This window comes from Dipodomys merriami, unplaced genomic scaffold, assembly GCF_024711535.1.
Source record: "Dipodomys merriami isolate MVZ:Mamm:240054 unplaced genomic scaffold, mDipMer1.0.p SCAF_5, whole genome shotgun sequence".
NCBI lineage: Eukaryota > Metazoa > Chordata > Mammalia > Rodentia > Heteromyidae > Dipodomys > Dipodomys merriami.
In genome coordinates, this window is record NW_027206068.1 from 67,884,841 (window position 1) to 67,904,703 (window position 19,863).

At 42.8% G+C, this 19,863-nt stretch overlaps 1 protein-coding gene across 2 annotated transcripts in view; it reads left to right on the forward strand.

Moving 5' to 3' along the window:
- Window positions 1-19,863, forward strand: part of Ift56 (intraflagellar transport 56) — a 47,062-nt gene that overhangs the window by 13,177 nt on the left and 14,022 nt on the right. For both annotated transcript variants that reach the window (XM_069996879.1, XM_069996881.1), the window contains exons 5-12: window positions 771-820; window positions 1,458-1,603; window positions 4,313-4,484; window positions 7,724-7,798; window positions 13,240-13,342; window positions 13,692-13,747; window positions 15,803-15,856; window positions 18,698-18,761. In XM_069996879.1, coding sequence (XP_069852980.1) covers window positions 771-820; window positions 1,458-1,603; window positions 4,313-4,484; window positions 7,724-7,798; window positions 13,240-13,342; window positions 13,692-13,747; window positions 15,803-15,856; window positions 18,698-18,761 — 720 coding nt within the window. The remainder of the gene's footprint in view (window positions 1-770; window positions 821-1,457; window positions 1,604-4,312; window positions 4,485-7,723; window positions 7,799-13,239; window positions 13,343-13,691; window positions 13,748-15,802; window positions 15,857-18,697; window positions 18,762-19,863) is intronic.

The following is a 19,863-nucleotide window of genomic DNA, read 5'->3' on the forward strand; positions in this document are numbered from 1 at the left end:
ACCGACAAAAAAGAAAAATTCTTTTTGCATAAGAGGTATAGAGTGTCTAGAATCAGATTTTCAAGAGTACAGAGGCAATGGGCAAGAGTGTGAACCTCTTGTTTTGGCTGACTATTTAAGAGTACCACATTTCATGGAAGATTGTGACAATGGATAGAGCTAATATTTAAGCAAATATGACAGTCTAACTGGAAAAAATTTCCAAAGGAATTGAGAAAGAGTACTGTGACAAGGGTGGATTGTGAGGGTCTGTCCATGTAAGTGTCTGTTGTCAGTGTTTGTCAGTGTGTGATGGACATGGAGTGGGCTGCGGCTGTCCTGTATGAAGTGGGTCACCGTGATGGAAGTCAGCTCAAGGAGGTGGGAAAGCTGGTTCTTCATGTTCCTGCTGCTGCACTGGGCAGAGAGCAGATACCCAGCATCTGCTAGGTAAAGATTTGGGAAGAGTTATCCTAGTCTCCTTTTAATCTTGCAGGCAACCAAGGCCTAGACTATTGAGTTCTCTCTCTTTTTTTTTTTTTTTTTTTTTGTTGGTCATGGGGCTTGAACTCTGGGTCTGGGCGCTGTCCCTCAGGTCTTTAGCTGAAGGCTAGCACTCCACCACTTGAGAGTCAGTCCCACTTCCGGCTTTTTCTGCTTATGTGGTGCTGTGGAATCGAACCCAGGGCCTCATGCATGCAAGGCAAACACTCTACCACTGAGCCACCTTCCCAGCCCCTATTAAGTTCCTTAAAAAGCAGCTTGGATCATTTTTTTTTTTCTATCTTCAGCTCCAAAGAGCCGGCTCCAAAACCGCCTGCTGTTCCATTTGGCTCACAAGGTATTTTCTGTTTTCAATCTCCCTTTTTCTGTTTGGAAAACATTTCTCTAGTGTCCATCTTGTCACCAACGATAGTGAAAGGTACTTAACTAGAATCTAGCTGGCAGTGTTAAAAGGATTTCCCCCCTCATGGCTATTTATCTGCTTAATGTATTCACAAGTGTCAGGTTCTGGTCCCTTGGAGGGCAGTCAGGGTGGGTGTAGATGCCACATAAGTTGAAAACATGGGATACTTGGCTTTTTGAGCTTGGCTATCTCAATCTGATCTCTAGTTCTATACATTTTCCTGTAAACAATTTCATTCGTAATGGCCAAATTATATTCCATTGTATATACATACCATACATTCTTTATTTCTTCATTGGTTGTTGGATATCTAGGCTGATTCCACAGCTTGGCTGCTATGAGTAAAGCTTCAGTAAAGATGGGAATGCAGGTATTTATCTTGTGAATTGATTTACCCTCCTTCAGATATATGCTCAAGAGTGTTACAGCAGAGTCAAAAGGTAGATTGATTTTTAGTATTGTGAGGCAAATCCATACTGATTTCCACAGTGGTTGCACAAATGTACATTCCCACCAACAGTGTGTTTCCACTAATATGGATCTTTATGTGTCTTTTCTCCTACAATTTTAGTTCAATGATGAGAAAAAATTAATGAACTTTCATCAAAATCTTCAAGATATCACAGAAGATCAGCTCAGTTTGGCCTCAATCCACTATATGCGATCTCATTACCAAGAAGCTATTGATATATATAAGCGAATACTGCTGGATAACAGGTCTGTGGCCTTTCATACCTAGTCCTAGTCTCATTTTGCTAATTTCAGGGTTTTTTGGTTTTGTTTTGTTTTTTTTGTCGGTCATGGGGCCTGAACTCTGGGCCTGGGCACTGTTCCTCAGCTCTTCAGCTCAAGGTTAGCACTCTACCACTTGAGCCACAGAACCACTTCTGGTTTTTCTGGTGGTTTATTAGAGATAGGTGTCTCATGGACTTTGCTGACTGGGCTGGCTTTGAACCACAATTCTCAGATCTGAGCCTCCTGAGTAGCTGGGATTATAGGCGTGAGCCACTGGGCACCCAGTGCTTCAAGCTCTTGCTTAGCTTTTGTGTTTAAGGCTGGTTCTCTACCACTTGAGCCATACTTCCTCTTTCAGCTTTTTGCTGGTTAATTGGAGACAAGACTTTCCCAGATGTTGTCTGCGCGGGCTGTCCCAGATGTTGTCTGCTCGGGCTGGCTTCAAATCTTGATTCTCAGATCTCATGTAGCTAAGATTACTGGTGTGAGCCACTGGTGCCCGGCCTGTTAGTTTCTTTTATAGGTAGTTTGGCTGAGTAACTAGTATTCTTTGGATCTAGAACTCCATGAGTTTAATCTGTTTACTTGATTATCTAGTTTGTTTGTTTGTTTTTTTGGTCGGTCCTGGGGCTTGAACTCTGGGCTTGGGCTTTGTCTCTGCGTTCTTCAGCTCAAGGTGAGTGCTCTACTGCTTGAGCCACAGCGCCACTTCTGGTTTTCTAGTGGTTTATTGGAGATAAGAGTCTCAAGGACTTTCCTGCCGGCTGGCTTTGAACTGTGATCCTCAGATCTCAGCCTCCTGTGTAGCTAGGATTACAGGCGTGAGCTGTATTTCTGGTGCTGGCTCTGGTATTTCTTTACAGATTGTTTAAGCTTAGTTTTCTCTATTTTTAAAAAAATTATCACCCATGTAAGGACCATTTTTAGGCCCTTTTGTTTCCTCCTGATATACTGGTATTTATACCAATAAATACATGCTGTTGTAATATATTTAATTACAAACATTTATATGTATTACTGTATGTACTTTCATGTAAAATAATTATCCTTTTTTTGTTGTTGTTGGTTGTGGGACTTGAACCCTGGGCCTGGGCGCTGTCCCTCAGCTCTTCAGCTCAAGGCTAGTGCTCTACCTTAACTTGAGCCACCGCACCCCTTCTGGCTTTTTCCATTTATGTGGTGCAGAGGAATTGAACCCAGAGCCTCATGCATGTGGGGCAAGCACTCTACCACTGAGCCACCTTCCCAGCCCAATCCTTTTGTTTTTTATTGCACCTTTGAGAGTGATATCACCCCTGTTAAAAATGCATTGTCTAAGCCAGGAGTGGGTGACTCATGCTTTTAATCCCAGCTACTCTGGAGGCTGAAATCTGATAATCATGGTTCGAAGCCAGCCTGGGCAGGAAACTCTTATGAGACTCTTATATCCAATAAATTAATCAAAGAAGGTAGAAGTGGCACTGTAGCTAAGTGGTAGAGTATTTACCTTGAGCAAAAGAATCCCAGGGACAGTGCCTAGACCCAGAATTCAAGACGTAGGACTGGCAAAAACAAACAAACAAAAATGTGTTGACTGGACTGTCATGGGGCACTCTTATAATTTAGCTATTTAGGAAGTGGAAGATTGAGAGTCCCAAGTTTGGTCTGGACAAAGGTAGCAAGACTTGGTGTCAAAAATAAAATAAAACCAATCCAGCAATTTTGGAGGTAGAGATTGGAGGATTGTGGCTTGAGGCCCGCTTAAGCAAAAAGTTAGTGAGACACTATGCCAAAAGAAGAAGCCAGGCATGATGGTTTACGCCTCTAATTCCAGCTCCCTATGAGGTGAATATAGGAGAATTGTGATGAAAAGCCAGCTAGAGCAAAAGCACAATACCTGAAAAACTAACTAAAGCAACTAACTAACTAAAGCTGGCCGCGTGGCTATACCACTGTCAAAAACAAGGCTCAAGTGATGGCAGACTGGCTTAACAGGAGGCCCTGGACTCACTGCCCAGTGCCGGAAAGAAGAAAGGAGGGAAGGGGGAAAGAGAGGAAAACAGAGAGAGGAGGAAATATTTGCAGAAAGAACGAGAAACAAATGATTCTGAAGAATTAACATCCAACTTCACCACTTACCCCTTGTCTTTCTCCCGTCTCCAGATCTCATCCACCTTCCCTCCTTCCTCCTGAATTGCCTCCAGTCTCCGGCCAGTTTTCATTACCAGTCTTTGGGCCTACCTGCCATCATTAGCTATTCCCTGTACACTGTGTGCTTATTTGCTTATACTTCATTGTAGCCTGTGTTCACATCTCAGGATGAGCAGCATAACCTTTTCCCTTGCTTTTCTAGTTGTTATCTTGTACTCCGCTCACATCAGAGCACCCCTCAAAGGTCAGGCAAGGTAACACATGCCTGTAATTCCTAGCTCCTGGGGAGTCTAAGGGGGAAAGATCACCAATTTGAGGTTGGTCTGGGCAATATAGGAAGAACCTAGTTCAAACACAATAATAAATAAAAGTAAAAACTGAATGTACTGAAATATATATGACAAAGCAAATAGAGAAAAAATGCACTGATTCTATCTTGCTTGCTTTCTTGCAAGGCAAATAGTTGTCCTGTCCTTGTCTACCCAAGCTTTGTAGTCTGACAGCATTTCTGAGGAACACTTAAACTATTAATCCTGCATCTCTCCCCCTTCATTCACATAGAGAGTACCTGGCTCTCAACGTTTACGTGGCCCTCTGCTACTACAAGTTGGATTACTATGATGTGTCTCAAGAGGTTCTAGCTGTTTACCTTCAGCAAATACCTGATAGCACCATCGCACTCAATCTTAAGGCCTGTAATCATTTTCGACTTTACAATGGCAAAGCAGCTGAGGTAGGGATGCAAATATGTTTCTAATTGCCTTAACTACAATTGAATTACCTTACAGGTTCCAAGATATTCTTAAGCTCTGTCATCTGTGAGGCTTCATTAATACCCTGTAGTCATTGCCACTATGATTCTGTAGGAAACTAATGATATACATATTGAGTTTTTTTGTGGTTTGTGTCTGCACCCACACCTGTACACTGATCCTGGGGCTTGAACCCAGGGCCTAGGCGCTGTCCCTGAGCTTTAATCACTCAAGGCTAGCCCTGTACCACCTGAGCCACAGTTCTGCTTCCCATTGTTAAGTTGAATGATGGAAGAAAAGAGTCTCACAGACTTTTCTGCCTGGGCTGGCTTTGAACTGTGGTCTTCAGATCTCAGCCTCCTGAATTGCTAGGATTACAGGTGTGAGCTACCAGTGCCCGGCCGCTTTACTTTCTAATCATCATTGAAGAGTGCCTAAGAAAATGTGTGTATGTGTGTGTGTGTGTTTAAACAATTTATCTCATTTTTTTAGTTTTCAGTATGAGCATCAACTTGAATACTCTAGCTCAATGATTATCAAAATATGATCTGGAGCCAGGTGTGGTAGTACATACCTATAATCCCAGCTACTTAGATAGGAGAATTATGAGCTCAAGTCCAGCACAAAGTTATTGAGACCTTATCTCAAAAACAGAATAAAACAATGAGTCTGGAGGGTGTGACTCAAATGATAAGACATTTTCTCTTGGAAAGTGTGAGGCCCTGGGTTCAATCCCCAGTAGTAGGGGGAAAAAATGTGATCTGGGACCCAGAGCCTTGTACTCGCTGGGTAGCAGCAGGGTCTGAGGGTTAGGAAGTGAGGTAGATGGAAGCCCAGGTGGATCTGGATGGAGAGAGGGAGGGGCCAGTTGTATGGCAGCAACTCCAGGGATGAGAGGGGCTCAGGTCTGGGTGGAGCCTGAGGACCAAAGGTGAGCATATGCTTACAAGCACCTCAGTCACTTTTGGCCTGGCATCTCATTGGTCATCCTGAGTATCTGCCCAGCCCATTTGGCTGTCCTCTAATAAGCCAGACTTTGTAGAAACTTGTGAGAAAGGTCCAACAGCCACTCTTCTCAGTAAATTTTTGTGGGTTAATCTAGTTTTTCAATAAAAATATTTGAGGTCCTTATAATTTAAGAATATAAAAAGGATCTTGAGTCCAAAAAGCTGGAAAACTGCTGAGCCAGCTTAGCATTACCCAAAATGAGAGAACTGCTGCTGTGGACAAGAGATGAATAAAAGGATTGCTGAGCAGACGTGAGCTCCCAGCTGAGATCAGGCAGAATGAGCTTGGGGGACACAGAGAGAACAATCAAGAATGCCATGATTTTATCTAGAAAGCTTAGTGACTCACTGGTGGAGACAGAAAAAATAAGAGGAAGATTACTCTGAAGCATGGCTTGGCAGGGTCAGAAGAAAGGAAAGTCGGGGAAGGGGATAGAGGGCCTCAAGCCTCAGTGAAAACACTTATGGAGATGTGACTTTTTGTTTTAAGGTGAGTTAATGGGGAAAGAATGCAGAAGAGACTAATGGACCTAGTGCATTCTAAAACTGAAGGGCAACGATACTTGAGTAGTGTGATTTAAATGAAGTTGAAGAATCAGCCTCATTAAAGGCTCAGCTCCTAAACACTGTGTGTGTGTCTGTGTGTGTCTGTGTACTGGGGCTTGAACTCAGCATACACTCACTTAAGTGGCTTTTTTTTTTTATAGTCCAGTTGTGGGGCCTGAACTCTGGGCCTGGGCGCTGTCCCTCAGCTCTTCAGCTCAAGGCTAGCCCTCTACGACTTGAGCCACAGTGCAACTTCTGGCTTTTTTTTTTTTTTCTTTTTTGCTTATGTGGTACTGAGGAAGCAAACCCAGGGCCTCATGCATGCAAGGCAAGCACTCTACCACTGAGCCACCTTCCCAGCCCCTCACTTAAGTGGCTTTTATTGCTCAAGGCTGGCACTCTACCATTTGAGCTACAGGTTCACTTCTTTTTTTCCTCCAGTTCTGTGGTTTGAACTCAGGGCCTGGGAGCTGCCCTGAGCTTCTTCCTCACAAGGCTAACACTCTACCACCTGAGTCGTAGCACCATTTCCAGTGTTTTTCTTTTTCTTTTTTTGGGGGGGTCTGGTCATGGGGCCTGAACTCTGGGCCTGGGCGCTGTCCCATAGCTCTTCAGCTCAAGGTTAGCACTCTACCACTTGAGCCCCAGCGCCACTTCCGGCTTTTTTTTTTTTCTGCTTATGTGGTGCTGAGGAATCGAACCCAGGGCCTCATGCATGCAAGGCAAGCGCTCTACCACTGAGCCACCTTCCCAGCCCCACTTCCAGTGTTTTCTATTTATGTGAGTACTGAGGAATTGAACCCAGGGCTTCATGCATGCTAGGCAAGCACTCTACCTCTAAGCCAAACTCTCAGCCAGCTTCACTTCTTTTTGCTGGCTCCAAACTTTGGTCCTCTGATCTCCGCCTCCTGAGCTGCAAGGATTACAAGTATGAGCCACCAGCACTTGGCTTCTCCTAAACACTTGTCACTGAAAATGAAGATCCTCTTGAGGAGTCCTCAGGCTTGAGAGCACTTGTTTTCAAACTTGTTACCTAAGTATAAGCTTAAGACACCGAACCATTATATTCATTTGTTAAAGTGTGAGCAATAACAAGTATATTGACTTAGAGTCATGAGGCTAAATGAGAGTAAATATTAGTCTTTGTAAACTAGAAAGCATTTTGTAAAACATGTGAGTTAAGAATTATACCTCTGGGAACTGGGAATGTGGTTCAGTGGTAGAATGTTTGCCTGCATGAGGTTTGAATCCTTAGTACCACATAAACAGAAAAAGCTGGAAGTGGTGCTATGGTTCAAGTGGTAGAGTGCTAGCTTTGAGCAAATGAAGCTCAGGGACAGTACCCAGGCCCTGAGTTCAAGCCCCAGGACAGACAAAGAAAAAAGAATTACACCTTGGACTGGGTGCTTGTGGTGCATGTCTATAATCCTAGCTACTCAGGAGGCTGAGATCTGAGGATTGCAGTTCAAAGCCAGCCCAGGCAGGAAAGTCTGTGACACTCCTTATATCCAATTAACCACAAAAAGCTGGAAGTGAAGAGGTCGATCAAGTGTTCAGAGACATTGCCCAGGTCCTGAGTTAAAGTCCCAGCATCAGCACAAAGGAAAAACCAAAAACAAAAGCTACACCTCTGTTACTTTCATCAGTCTTTCCTTTTTGTATTGCAGGCAGAACTCAAAAGCTTGATGGACAACGCTTCATCACCCTTTGAATTTGCTAAAGAACTCATCCGGCACAATCTGGTGAGTAACTATTTCCTGGCTTCAGTCCTAAGTCTACTTGGGTACATCATAGCAATTAGAATGGGAATGAAAGGAAATGCCTCAGCAAATGCTGCTTTCTCCACGGGAATGCCTCCTTACTGTAGGAGAGAGAAAGTGAATTTAAAATATCACTCTCCCAGCGGGAGGGGTGGTAGGATCTCTCCATGTTGCCCAGGCTGGCCTTGAAGTCCTCTACTCCAGCAATCCTCCTGCCTCAGCCTCTCAAGGAGGTGACTGCGGTGTCCACCACCACGCCCAGCCCTCCAGGGATTTTTATTTAATGCTTGAGTTGGGGGCCAGGTCCAATTTTTTTTTTTTGGGTCCAGTCGTGGGGCCTGAACTCTGGGCCGGGGTGCTGTCCCTCAGCTCTTCAGCTCAAGGCTAGTGCTCTACCACTTGAGCCACAGCGCCACTTCTGGCTTTTTTTTTTTTTTTTTGCTTATGTGGTGCTGAGGAATCGAACCCAGGGCCTCAGGCCTGCAAGGCAAGCGCACTGAGCCACCTTCCCAGCCCCCCAGGTCCAATATTTTAAAAGCTTCCCAGGTGAATATAATAGCCAGCTCAAGGTAAAGAAATACTCTCTGTCTAGATGACTGGAAAAGACATTTCAGCAATTAAGTAAATAGAAATTATCTTAGCAAAGTAGAATTAGATAAGAATATGGAAATTTCTTTCTCAATTTGAAATACTGTATATAAGATTTTTTCCCCTAAATGAACACATTGCTCATATGTGTGCGTGCGTGTGTGTGTGTGTGTGTGTGTATGTGTGTGTGTGTGTGTGTGTTTATGTATTTATTTATTTATTTATTTATTGCTGGCCATGGGCCTGAACTGTGGGCCTGGGCGCTGTCCTTCAGTTCTTCAACTCAAGGCTAGCACTCTACCACTTGAGGCACAACGCCATTTCTGGCTTTTTCTGCTTATGTGGTGCTGAGGAATCAAACCCAGGGTCTCATGCATGCAAGGCAAGCACTCTACTGAGCCACCTTCCCAGCCCCTCATATATAGTTTTTTTTAAAGCCTGAAAAATAACCAGGTGCCAGTGGCTCACGCCCGTAATGCTAGCTATTCAAGAGGCTGAGATCAGAGGATTGCAGTTTGAAGCCCAACTAGGCAGAAAAGTCCCAGTGAAACTCTTACTTCCGCTCAAAAACCAGAAGTGGCACTGTGGCTTAAGTGGTAGAGCACTAACTTTGAGCACAAAGAGGCTCAGGGACAGCACCCAGACCCTGAGTTCAAGCCCCACAATTGATAAAAACCTGAAAAATGTGGCAGCAGTATAAATGGTTAAGGATATCAATTGTTGAAGACAAACTTGCAGTTAAAATCATACTACACAAGGTATAAGGCTTTGTAACTTCAAGGAAGTGACTTGACATTGCTTGTTTTAAGTGATCTCATATGTAGAATGGAGAAAAGTAGAACACCTAGCTCTTTTTTTTTTTGGGTCCGGTCCTGGGGCCTGAACTCTGGGCCTGGGCGCTGTCCCTCAGCTCTTCAAATCAAGGCTAGCACTCTACCACTTGAGCTACAATGCCACTTCCAGCTTTTTTCTTTTTGCTTATGTGGTGCTGAGGAATCGAACCCAGGGCCTCATGCATGCAAGCAAGCGCTCTACCACTGAGCCACCTTCCCAACCCGCCTCCCTTTTTTTCTTTTTACTTTTTTTTTTCTTCCAGTCATGGGGCTTGAACTCTGGGCTTGGGCACTGTCCCTGAGCTCTTCAGCTCAAGGCGAGCTCTCTACCCCTTGAGCCACAGCGCCACTTCCAGTTTTCTAGTGGTTTATTGGAGATAAGAGTTTCATGGACTTTCTTGCCTGGGCTGGCTTTGAACCACGATCCTCAGATCTTAGCCTCCTGAGTAGCTAGGATTATAGGCATGAGCCATCAGCACCCGGCTTCTTTTTACTTTTTAAACAAGGTCTTGTTGCATAGCCCATGCTGACCTCAAACTCCAGATCCATCTGCCTCGGCCTGTGAGTGCTGGGATTATAGGCAAGTGCCACCATTCCTGACATGAGCCTGCAGTTTGACTACATCCTGTCATGTGTGGAATTTTCCACTGTGGCATCATGTCAGTACTCAAAAATTCAGATTTTGGACTTTTGGATTAGGGATTCTCAACCTGTAGGAAGCATGTAGAAAATGGGGCTGTAATTGTCATCCTGTAGCTCAGTTTCTATGGAAACTGCAAACGTGGAGAAAACAGAAGGAAACGTCCTTTGGTTTAGTTAAAAGGGTTAATTTGTGACTTGGGAGAGTAAGTTTATTAGTGTACTGGGAACAAAAACCAGTTTGGGGTCGTCAAGAATAAGAGGGCAGATATGACTTAGAAGCAATAAGCAACATACTTTTTTTTTTTTTTTTTTTTTTTTGCATTTTTAATTTTTTATTGTAAAAATAGTGTACAGAAGGGTTATAGTTACATGAGTAAGATAATGAGTACATTTCCTCTCGAGCATTGTTGCCTCCATGAGACTCTTTTTTTTTTTTTTTTTTTTTAATTGTATTTTATTTTATTTGAGAACATACTGTACAGAGGGGCAACAATTACATGGGCAGGATAATGCATACATTTCTTACCAAGCATTGCAGCCTCCTCCTTTGTTTACCCTTCACTTCCCTTCCCCGCCTCCCCCCTCCCCCCAAGCAACATACTTTTGAAGTAGAAAAACAGGGCACTATCCAGAGACAACAGTGCAACCAAGTGGAAGAGTGTTGAAGAAAACAAAAATCCTGTGTGTTTAAAGTGGAGAAGTTGGGCCAGTGTTCTGGGAAGTTTGAGGACAAGGATGACTAATGGGGAAACAAAGTCTAGATGGTGGTAGAAGTGGAGGGATCAGGAAGATAGGTGGAGGAATTATCCTTGACAAGAGAGGGGACATTGCAGAGGAACAAAAAAAGATAAGCAAAATAGTTGTTCTAAGATAGAAACGAGATTGTGTGGCTCACACCTGAGAATTTCTTCATGTATGTGAAACAATATACTCAACTGGGCCACTAGACTTGGTTGTGAAACTTTTTGTCCCTTTATCCAAGGGGTGTGTGTGTGTGTGTGTGTGTGTGTGTGTGTGTGTGTGTGTGTGTGTGTGTGTGTGTGTGTGTGTGTGTGTGTGTGTGTGTGTGTGTGTGTGTGTGTGTGTGTGTGTGTGTGTGTGTGTGTGTGTGTGTGTGTTACTGTTCTTAAAGCTTTTCTTTGTGGCACTCATGATCATCTGATGACATACTCATTCATTTATTCTTTGAAGGGCACCTCCTCCATACTTGTAATAGTTAATATGGGAGTGACATATTTCTGCTGAAACAAGTGCTTATTAAGAACAGGCATGTAGATGCCACTGAGTATTTACTGAATTAAATATTACCTACCATGTGCTACCCATTTAGCCCACTTCAACTCATTTAATCCTCAGAATAACTCTGAAAGGCAGAGATAGAGGAAAGCGATAAGAGGCTCAAAAAGGTTATATATAAATTTCATCTTCTGTTGTTGCTTTTGTGATGCTGGAGACCAAGTCATCATGGAGTTTGTTTGTTTGTTTTTGTCGGTCATGGGGCTTGAACTCTGGGCCCGGGCCCTGTCCCTGAGTTCTTCAGCTCAAGGTGAGCGCTCTACCACTTGAGCCACAGTGCCATGTCTGGTTTTTTGGTGGTTAATTGGAGATAAGAGTCTCACGGCTGCCTGGGCTGGCTTTGAATCACAATCCTCAGATCTCAGCCTCCTGATTAGCTAGGATTATAGGCATGAGCCACCAGCACCCAGTTTATCATGGATTTTTTTATGTAGAATGTCTAGATAGAAAAAAATTGTATTAATTATCAGCTATTTTATTTGTTTTCTGGGATGAGGGTATAGCTCGTTGGCAGATAATGTACATACTCAACATACATGAGGCTCTAGATTTGATCCACAGCACCAATATAGACAAACACATCTTAAAAAGCAAGGCAGGCCCTCCCTCACAGTATAACCCCTGCTTTCACTGTATTTGATGTCGGTATAATTTGTGGAGGGGAAGGGGAAAAACAAGTTGTTTAAATAAGGATACAGGTGGACCTGTTGCAACAATGAGAAGTACAAGTTGTCATGTCAAAAACGAACTTTACAACTTGGGTGGGGGGAGGATTAGGGGGGGAAGGAGGATGGGAAGGGATGGGAAGGGTAAACAAAGGAGGAGGCTACAATGCTTGATAAGAAATGTACTCACTATCTTGCCCACGTAATTGTAACCCCTCTGTACAGTATTTTCACAATAATAAAAAAAAATTTAAATTTTTTTTAAAAATTAAAAAAAAAAAGCAGGGCAGGGTGAAAACAAAATCAAGAAAGATTTTCTGCATTCTTTTTTTTGGGGGGGAGTGGTTTCAGTCGTGGGGCTTGAACTTTGGGCTTGGGCGCTGTCCCTGGGCTCTTCAGTTCAAGGCGAGTGCTCTACTGCTTGAGCCACAGTGCCACTTGCGGTTTTCTAGTGGTTTATTGGAGATAAGAGTCTCACGGCTTTTCTGCCCGGGCTGGCTTTGAACTGTGATCCTCAGATCTCAGCCTCCTGAGTAGCTAGGATGACAGGTGTAAGGCACCTGGCTATTTTCTGCATTCTTATGAGGAGAAAATGAAATCTGTACATCTAGCCTTAGGCTTTGCTGGAGGCAAAAACACCCAAGAACAAAGAAGAAAAGTCCTACTTTATTCTATTTCTTGCCATAATGTAATCAATAGTTTTCCTTCCATAAGGTCAGGGTCATTTGCATATAGTTTCAAAAACATATTCTTTTAGAAATAAACATGATGGCAACATCAGTCACAGTTCTTGGGGCTGGGTGCATACTAAATAAAAGTGCAACAAACACCAATGAAAAAATATAAGATGCAGTGTATGGCTGACAAGGTGGCTTAGTGGTAGAGTGCTTGCCTAGCATGCATGAAGCCCTGGGTTCAATTCCTAGTACCACAAAGCAGAAAAAGCTGGAAGTGGCGCTATAGCTCAAGTGGTAGAGTGCTAGCCTTGAGTAAAAGAAGCTCAGATATATTGCCCAGGCTCTGAGTTCAAGCGTCAGGACTGGTAAAAAAATAAAAATAAAAAATAAAAAAAGATGCAGTGTATGAATGATGTAGTACTATGAGTGAAAGTTGCAGTACTATGGATGAAGAAGGGAAACAAGACAGTGATGATAGAGATAGGTTTTAGCCACAGTGGAAGTAAGTTAACATAGGATGATTAGAAGGATCAAGGGAAGGAAAAGAATGGGATAAAAAGCATGGGATCACTTAAGGTAATACTAAATTTAACCAACAGTAGAAGTTCCCAGTATGTTAAGTGACCCAGAGCTATGGTGACTGAACCCAGTTCATGATTAACATTTCCACTAACATATGGTACCTACATATGGCAGCAGTAACAGAATTTCTCAATGTCTAGGTGGTTTTCCGGGGAGGTGAAGGGGCCTTGCAAGTCTTACCTCCTCTGGTTGACGTGATTCCCGAAGCCAGGCTAAACCTAGTGATTTACTATCTTCGTCAAGGTTAGAAAAATTTGTCTTGTTCTTTCTTATAACAACATATTTTAGAATATTTAATTGAACTATTTGTTGTATGTGTTAAATTCATAATTCTTCCTAAGATCTATCTGTACCAACTTCATAAGACAAAACTGATTTAGTAGTGCTTCCTGTTGTGTACTTTCTCTATCTTCTCTCTCTTCTTCTGCTGCCCACCTTTTTTCTCTTGTTTTTGATTTTCCCCTTATCTCTTTGCCTTTTCTCTCTACTCATTTTCCATTGTTTTCCTTACCCTTCTCTGGTAGTTGTTTGTTTTTCTTGGGATGGCTTCAGGCATATAGATTAGCATAACTACCCATGTTTTGTATTTCAGATGATGTACAAGAAGCTTATAACTTAATTAAGGATCTGGAACCTACTACTCCTCAGGTAACTATAGCTGTACTTTTTTTTTTTTTTTTGGTCGACATGGGGCTTAAACTCTGGGCCTGGGTGCTGTCCCTGAGCTCTTCACTTCAGCTCAAGGCTAGTGCTCTACCACTTTGAGCCACCATGCCATTTCTTGTTTTCTGGTGGTTAACTGGAGATAAGAATTTCATGGACTTTCCTACCTGGGCTGGCTTTGAACCGTGATCCTCAGATCTCAGCCTCCTGAGTAGCTAGGATTACAGGCATGAGCCCAGCTGAAACTATACATTTTTACTGAACCAGTAATGTAGAAAGTAGAACTTCAGACATGTAGCTAGTGGAGTCCTAGGAAAGACCACATATATTAACCTAGGACTTTGTGTGTGTATGTATGCTAATACTAGGACTTGAACTCAGGGCTTTAACTCTAGCTTGGCTTTCTTGTTCACATCAGGTGCTCTGCCACTTGAGTCATGAGTTCATTCTGGCATTCTGCTAGTTACTTGGAGATGAAGCCTCACAGACTTTTCTACCTATGTTGGCTTTGAACCTTGATCCTCCATGGCTAGGAAAATGTGAGACTTTTGATAGAAGAATGTTACAGGCGGGCTGGGAATGTGGGATAGTGGTAAAGTGCTTGCTTAGCATTCATGAAGTCGTGGGTTTGATTCCTCAGTACCATATACAGAGAAAAAGCTGGAAATGGTGCTGTGGCTCAAGTGGTAGAGTGCTGGCTTGAGCAAAAGAAGCTCAGGGACAGTACCTAGGCCCTGAGTTCAAGCCCCATGACTGGCAAAAAAAAAAAAAAGTGACAGGTTTTTGCGTTTGTTTTTGTTGGTCGTGGAGCTTGAACTATCAGTACCAGTGTTTGAAATCAGGGCCTCATGCTTACTTGGCTTGCTCATTCAACTAGCACTCTTACCACTTCAACATTGCCTATAATCTAGCTTTTTGTTGTTGTTGGTCATCCTAGACTTGAACTCAGGGCCTGGGTGCTGTCCCTCAGCTCTTCAGCTCAAGGCTAGTGTTTTACCACTTAAGCCACAGTGCTACTTCCCATTTTCTAAGTGGTTTACTAGAGATAGTCTCAGGGACTTTACTGCCCGGGCTGGCTTTGAACCACAATCCTCAGATCTCAGCCTCCTGAGTAGCTAGGATTAGAGGCGTAAGCCCTGGCACCTGGCTGTTACAGGCTTTTTGATGTGGCTAAACTTCTTTATATGTATTTGGTCTCTCAAAAAGGGTTGAAGTGTGGTTGTTCATGCCTATACTCCTAGCTATCTGGAAGGCCAAGATCAAAAGAATCATTTGAAACTAGCCCAGGCCAAAACTGAGACAAGATTAGCAGTTTCATGTTATAGAAATGCTCTTTACCGGGGATGGGAAGGTGGCTCAATGGTAGAGCAATCGCCTTGCATGCCTGAGGCCCTGGGTTCGATTCCTCAGCACCACATAAGCAAAAAGAAAAAAGCCGGAAGTGGCGCTGTGGCTCAAGTGGTAGAGCGCTAGCCTTGAGCTGAAGAGCTGAGGGACAGTGCCCAGGCCCAGAGTTCAGGCCCCACGACCAGACCCAAAAAAACAAAAACAAAAACGAAAAAGCTTGACTGTTTTTTCCACCCTGAGTTGAAGTAAAACTTATCTCTCAGTGCTTCCACTGAGTCCTTCTTAAGATTGAGAATTTGCAGATATGATGAATTCTTTTTTGGGGGGTCCGGTCATGGGGCCTGAACTCTGGGCCTGGGCGCTGTCCGTCAGCTCTTCAGCTCAAGGCTAGCGCTCTACCACTTGAGCCATAGCGCCACTTCCGGCTTTTTTCTTTTTGCTTATGTGGTGCTAATGAATCGAACCCAGGGCCTCAGGCATGCAAGGCAAGTGCTCTACCACTGAGCCACCTTCCCAACCCACAATGAATTCTGTTATGTGGACATTTGCCTCTAGAAATTAACTATAAGCCAGAGGTAGAACAGAGAATGACCCAATATAAGAAATTCTGATTTGCTGCAAAGGGCTAACAAGGATGACATTATATACTTTCATCTCCCTATTAAATTAATCAGTTTTATTGTATGTTTCCAGGAGTATATCCTTAAAGGAGTGGTGAATGCAGCACTTGGCCAGGAAATGGGTTCAGTGAGTATGGAATCACTAACTTCCATTGGTACTAACTCCAAAAATTGAGATGTGTGAAAAAATGTAAATGGATACCACAGGCAGCCAGTAACAGCCTTGCCAATAAATAGGCTCTTCTCCAGTCTTGCTATTTCTCCAAATCCCTTAGTCCAGATTCCATATAAACAGCATTGTTATTTGGAAACACAACAACAACCACAAAAAGCTTTAACTTTAGCTGGTTTGGGAGTGGGAATGTGGCTTAGTGGTAGGGTACTTGCCTAGCATGAAGTTCTGAGTTTGATTCCTCAGTACCACATAAACAGAAAAGGCTGGAAAGTAGTGTTGTGGCTCAAGTGGTAGAGTGCCAAAGTCCTGAGTTTAAGCCCCAGGACTGGCAAAAAAAACAAAAAACAAAAAAACCAACTTGCTAGTTTGTTTTAAAAGAGCCCTATTTTCATAGAGGGCTTATATTTCATAGCAACCCAAAAGATCACTGCTATTTATTCTATTTTCTGTGACTTAAAAACCCTTGTCCAAAAAACTGAAACAAAGCGGGGCGCTGGTGGCTCACGCCTGTAATCCTAGCTACTCAGGAGGCTGAGATCTGAGGATCACAGTTCTTAGCCAAGCCCGGGCAGGAAAGTCTGTGAGACTCTTATCTCCAATAAACCACTAGAAAACCACAAGTGGTGCTGTGGCTCAAGTGATAGAGTGCTCGCCTTGAGCTGAAGAGTGCAGGGACAGCCCCCAAGCCCAGAGTTCAAGCCCCATGACTGACAAAAAAAACAAAACTAAAACAAAAATCCTTTACATCTCTGACCTATAGTTTTGGCATCTGTAATATAGGAAACATTGAAAATTGTTTCTTTAAGGAAGCTTTTAAAATTTACATATTATTTCCTAAGGTCCAGGAGACAACATAGAACCTTACATGCATTCTACCACTAAACTTTTTTCTTATCTCCTCTAGGAAATTTTTTTTCCCCCTGGTTCTGGGGCTCGAACTCTAGGCTTAGGCACTCTCCCTGAGCTCTTTTTGCCCAAGGCTAGCAGCCTACAACTTGAGTGACAGAGCTACTTCTAGCTTTTTCTGTAGTTAATTTGAAGTAAGAGTCTCACATCCTTTCCCAGGCTAGCGTCACATCACCATCCTCAGACCACAACTTCCTGAGTAGCTAGGATTACAGGCATGAGCTATCAGCACCTGGCTAGAATAGCTTTTTTATTTTTTTAAAATTTAATTAAAAAATTTGTTTTTGCCAATTCTGGAGCTTGAAGTCAGGGCCTGGGCACTGTCCCTAAGCTACTGTTGCTCAAGGCTAACACTATCACTTGAACCACAGTGCTACTTCCTGCGTTTTCTGTGTATGTGGTACTGAGGAATGAAACCCAGGGTTTCATGCATGCTAGGCAAGCACTCTACCATCAAGCCACATTCCCAGCCCAGGATAGCTTTGTAATAAATGCCAAAACACTGGAAAATTAGGCTCTTATTCAGGCCAAGTTTCTTATGAAATAAAATGGTATATATATATATATTTTTTTTTTTTTGAATTTTTGCTGGTAATGGACCTTGCATTCAGGGCATTACCCTTATTCAGTTAGCATTAACCTTATTCAGTTTACCTGCTCATGGCAAAATGAAGATTTTTTTTTTTTAATCTCAAGTTCTCTCTATACCACCTTTTATAGTAGCTCAGTTGTAAGTGCTACATAAGTAAATGAGTTCTTAAGGACTTCTTGTTATGGCCACAGCTTTCTACACCAAGGTCAGATGTATAGCAGAGGCACATTAAAGATTTGTTGAATGAATTCATAGCCGGACACTAGTGGCTGATGCCTGTAATCCTAAATACTCAGGAGGCTGAGATCTGAGGATTGTGGTTCAAAGCAGGAAAGTTTATGAGACTCTTTTTTTTTTTTTTTTTTTTGGTCGGTCGTGGGGCTTGAACTCTGGGCCTGGGCGCTGTCCCTCAGCTCTTCAGCTCAAGGCAAGCGCTCTACCACTTGAGCTATAGCGCCACTTCTGGTTTTCTGGTGGTTTATTGGAGATAGGAGTCTCACGGTCTCTCCTGCCCGGGCTGGCTTTGAGCCGCGATCCTCAGATCTCAGCCTTCTGAGCAGCTAGGATTACAGGCGTGAGCCACCAGCGCCCGGCTTAAATTACTGCTTTTTTTTTTTTTTTTTTTTGTCAGTTGTGGGGCTTGAACTCTGGGCCTGGGCACTGTCCCTCAGCTCTTCAGCTCAAGCCTAGCGCTCTACCACTTGAGCCACAGCGCCACTTCCTATGAGACTCTTATCAACAATAAACTACTCAAAAAAGCCGGAAGTAGCATTGTGGCTCAAGTGGTAGAGTGCTAACCTTTAGCACAGAGAGGCTCAGGGACAGAGCCCAAGGAACAGGGAACTCAGGCAGGCTTGAGTTCAAGCCCCAGGACTGGGCAATAGATAGATAGATAGATAGATAGATAGATAGAGAGAGAGAGAGAGAGAGAGAGAGAGAGAGAGAGAGAGAGAGAGAGAGAGAGAGAGAGAGAGAGAGAGAGATAGATTCATTTAATGTAGGTACTTTCAGGATAGAATTGGGGATTTAGATCTCTTTATATATTGACCTATTTTATTAATCTAGTATACGTTTTTTAATTTCATTTCAGGTTATTGTTTTCTAGTTGCTTATATTAATGAGAATTAGTACTATTTTCTAGCATAATTTAAAACAGGGTGTGTATATATATCATATCATATATAATATATATCATATATTTCAGATGGCCTCATGGCAAATATATTATAGCCATAGAATACAATATAAATAAACTATTTACCTGATCTGTGTCTCAGTTCTGTTTGATTTTTCAGAGGGATCATATGAAGATTGCCCAGCAGTTCTTCCAGTTGGTGGGAGGCTCAGCTAGTGAATGTGGTATGTCTAAAATCTGTGTTTGAAAGCTCATAGTTAGAGTTGAGCAGTACTGACTGGTAGAGTTATATTCTCTGTCTGTCTGGGGATATATATTAGGCTTTACCTTATGAAGCACAAGGTCAGAAACACTGGAATTGGTTCTCTAGAACATGTCAGCTAAAGTAGAGAGGTAAATAAATAAGTGAAGGTATACTCTTTAGCTCCTGAAAGTTTTGTTTTAAATTGAATCAGTTTTAGTTACGAAATATTAAGATTTAGTGAATTTTCAACAGCTCCATACATATTTGCCTTTTTGACATGTCACACATATGGGTCACGGTTATTTAAAAAAATTGCCTGTAGTATTTTTTTTTCTTTTTGCTTATGTGGTGCTGAGGAATCGAACCCAGGGCCTCAGGCATGCAAGGCAAGCGCTCTACCACTGAGCCACCTTTCCAGCCCAGCCTGTTGTATTTTTTTAATATAAAATAATTAAAGCTGGGTACAGTAGGGTACACATACCTGTAATCCCGGCGCTTAGAAGTCTGAGGCAGGAGTATTGTGCATTCAAGGGCAACCTGAGATCTATAGTGAGACCCTGCATAAAAACGTTAACAGTGTAAGATTTAAGAACGAGCCACACAAAGCATAAATATACCTATACAACCTGTCTGTGGGTACCATAGACAACTACTCTAATTAACAGTGTTCATCCTGAACAGATTGTTAAACATTCTTACCACAATGGAAATTCACAAATTTTCACCAACATTTATATGAATATTTCCTTCCCAATGTCATTCATCCATTCAACAAAAATTTATTGAAATATCTTTACCCTTGTGGTGGAGTATATGTTCAGTGTGACAGAAAAAAACATGACTTATAAATACATAGTATAAGCCGGGCGCTGGTGGCTCACGCCTGTAATCCTAGCTACTCAGGAGGCTGAGATCTGAGGATCGCGGTTCAAAGCCAGCCCAGGCAGGAAAGACCTGAGACTCCTATCTCCAATAAACCACCAGAAAACTGGAAGTGGCGCTGTAGCTCAAGTGGTAGAGCGCTTGCCTTGAGCTGAAGAGCTGAGGGACAGCGCCCAGGCCCAGAGTTCAAGCCCTACAAC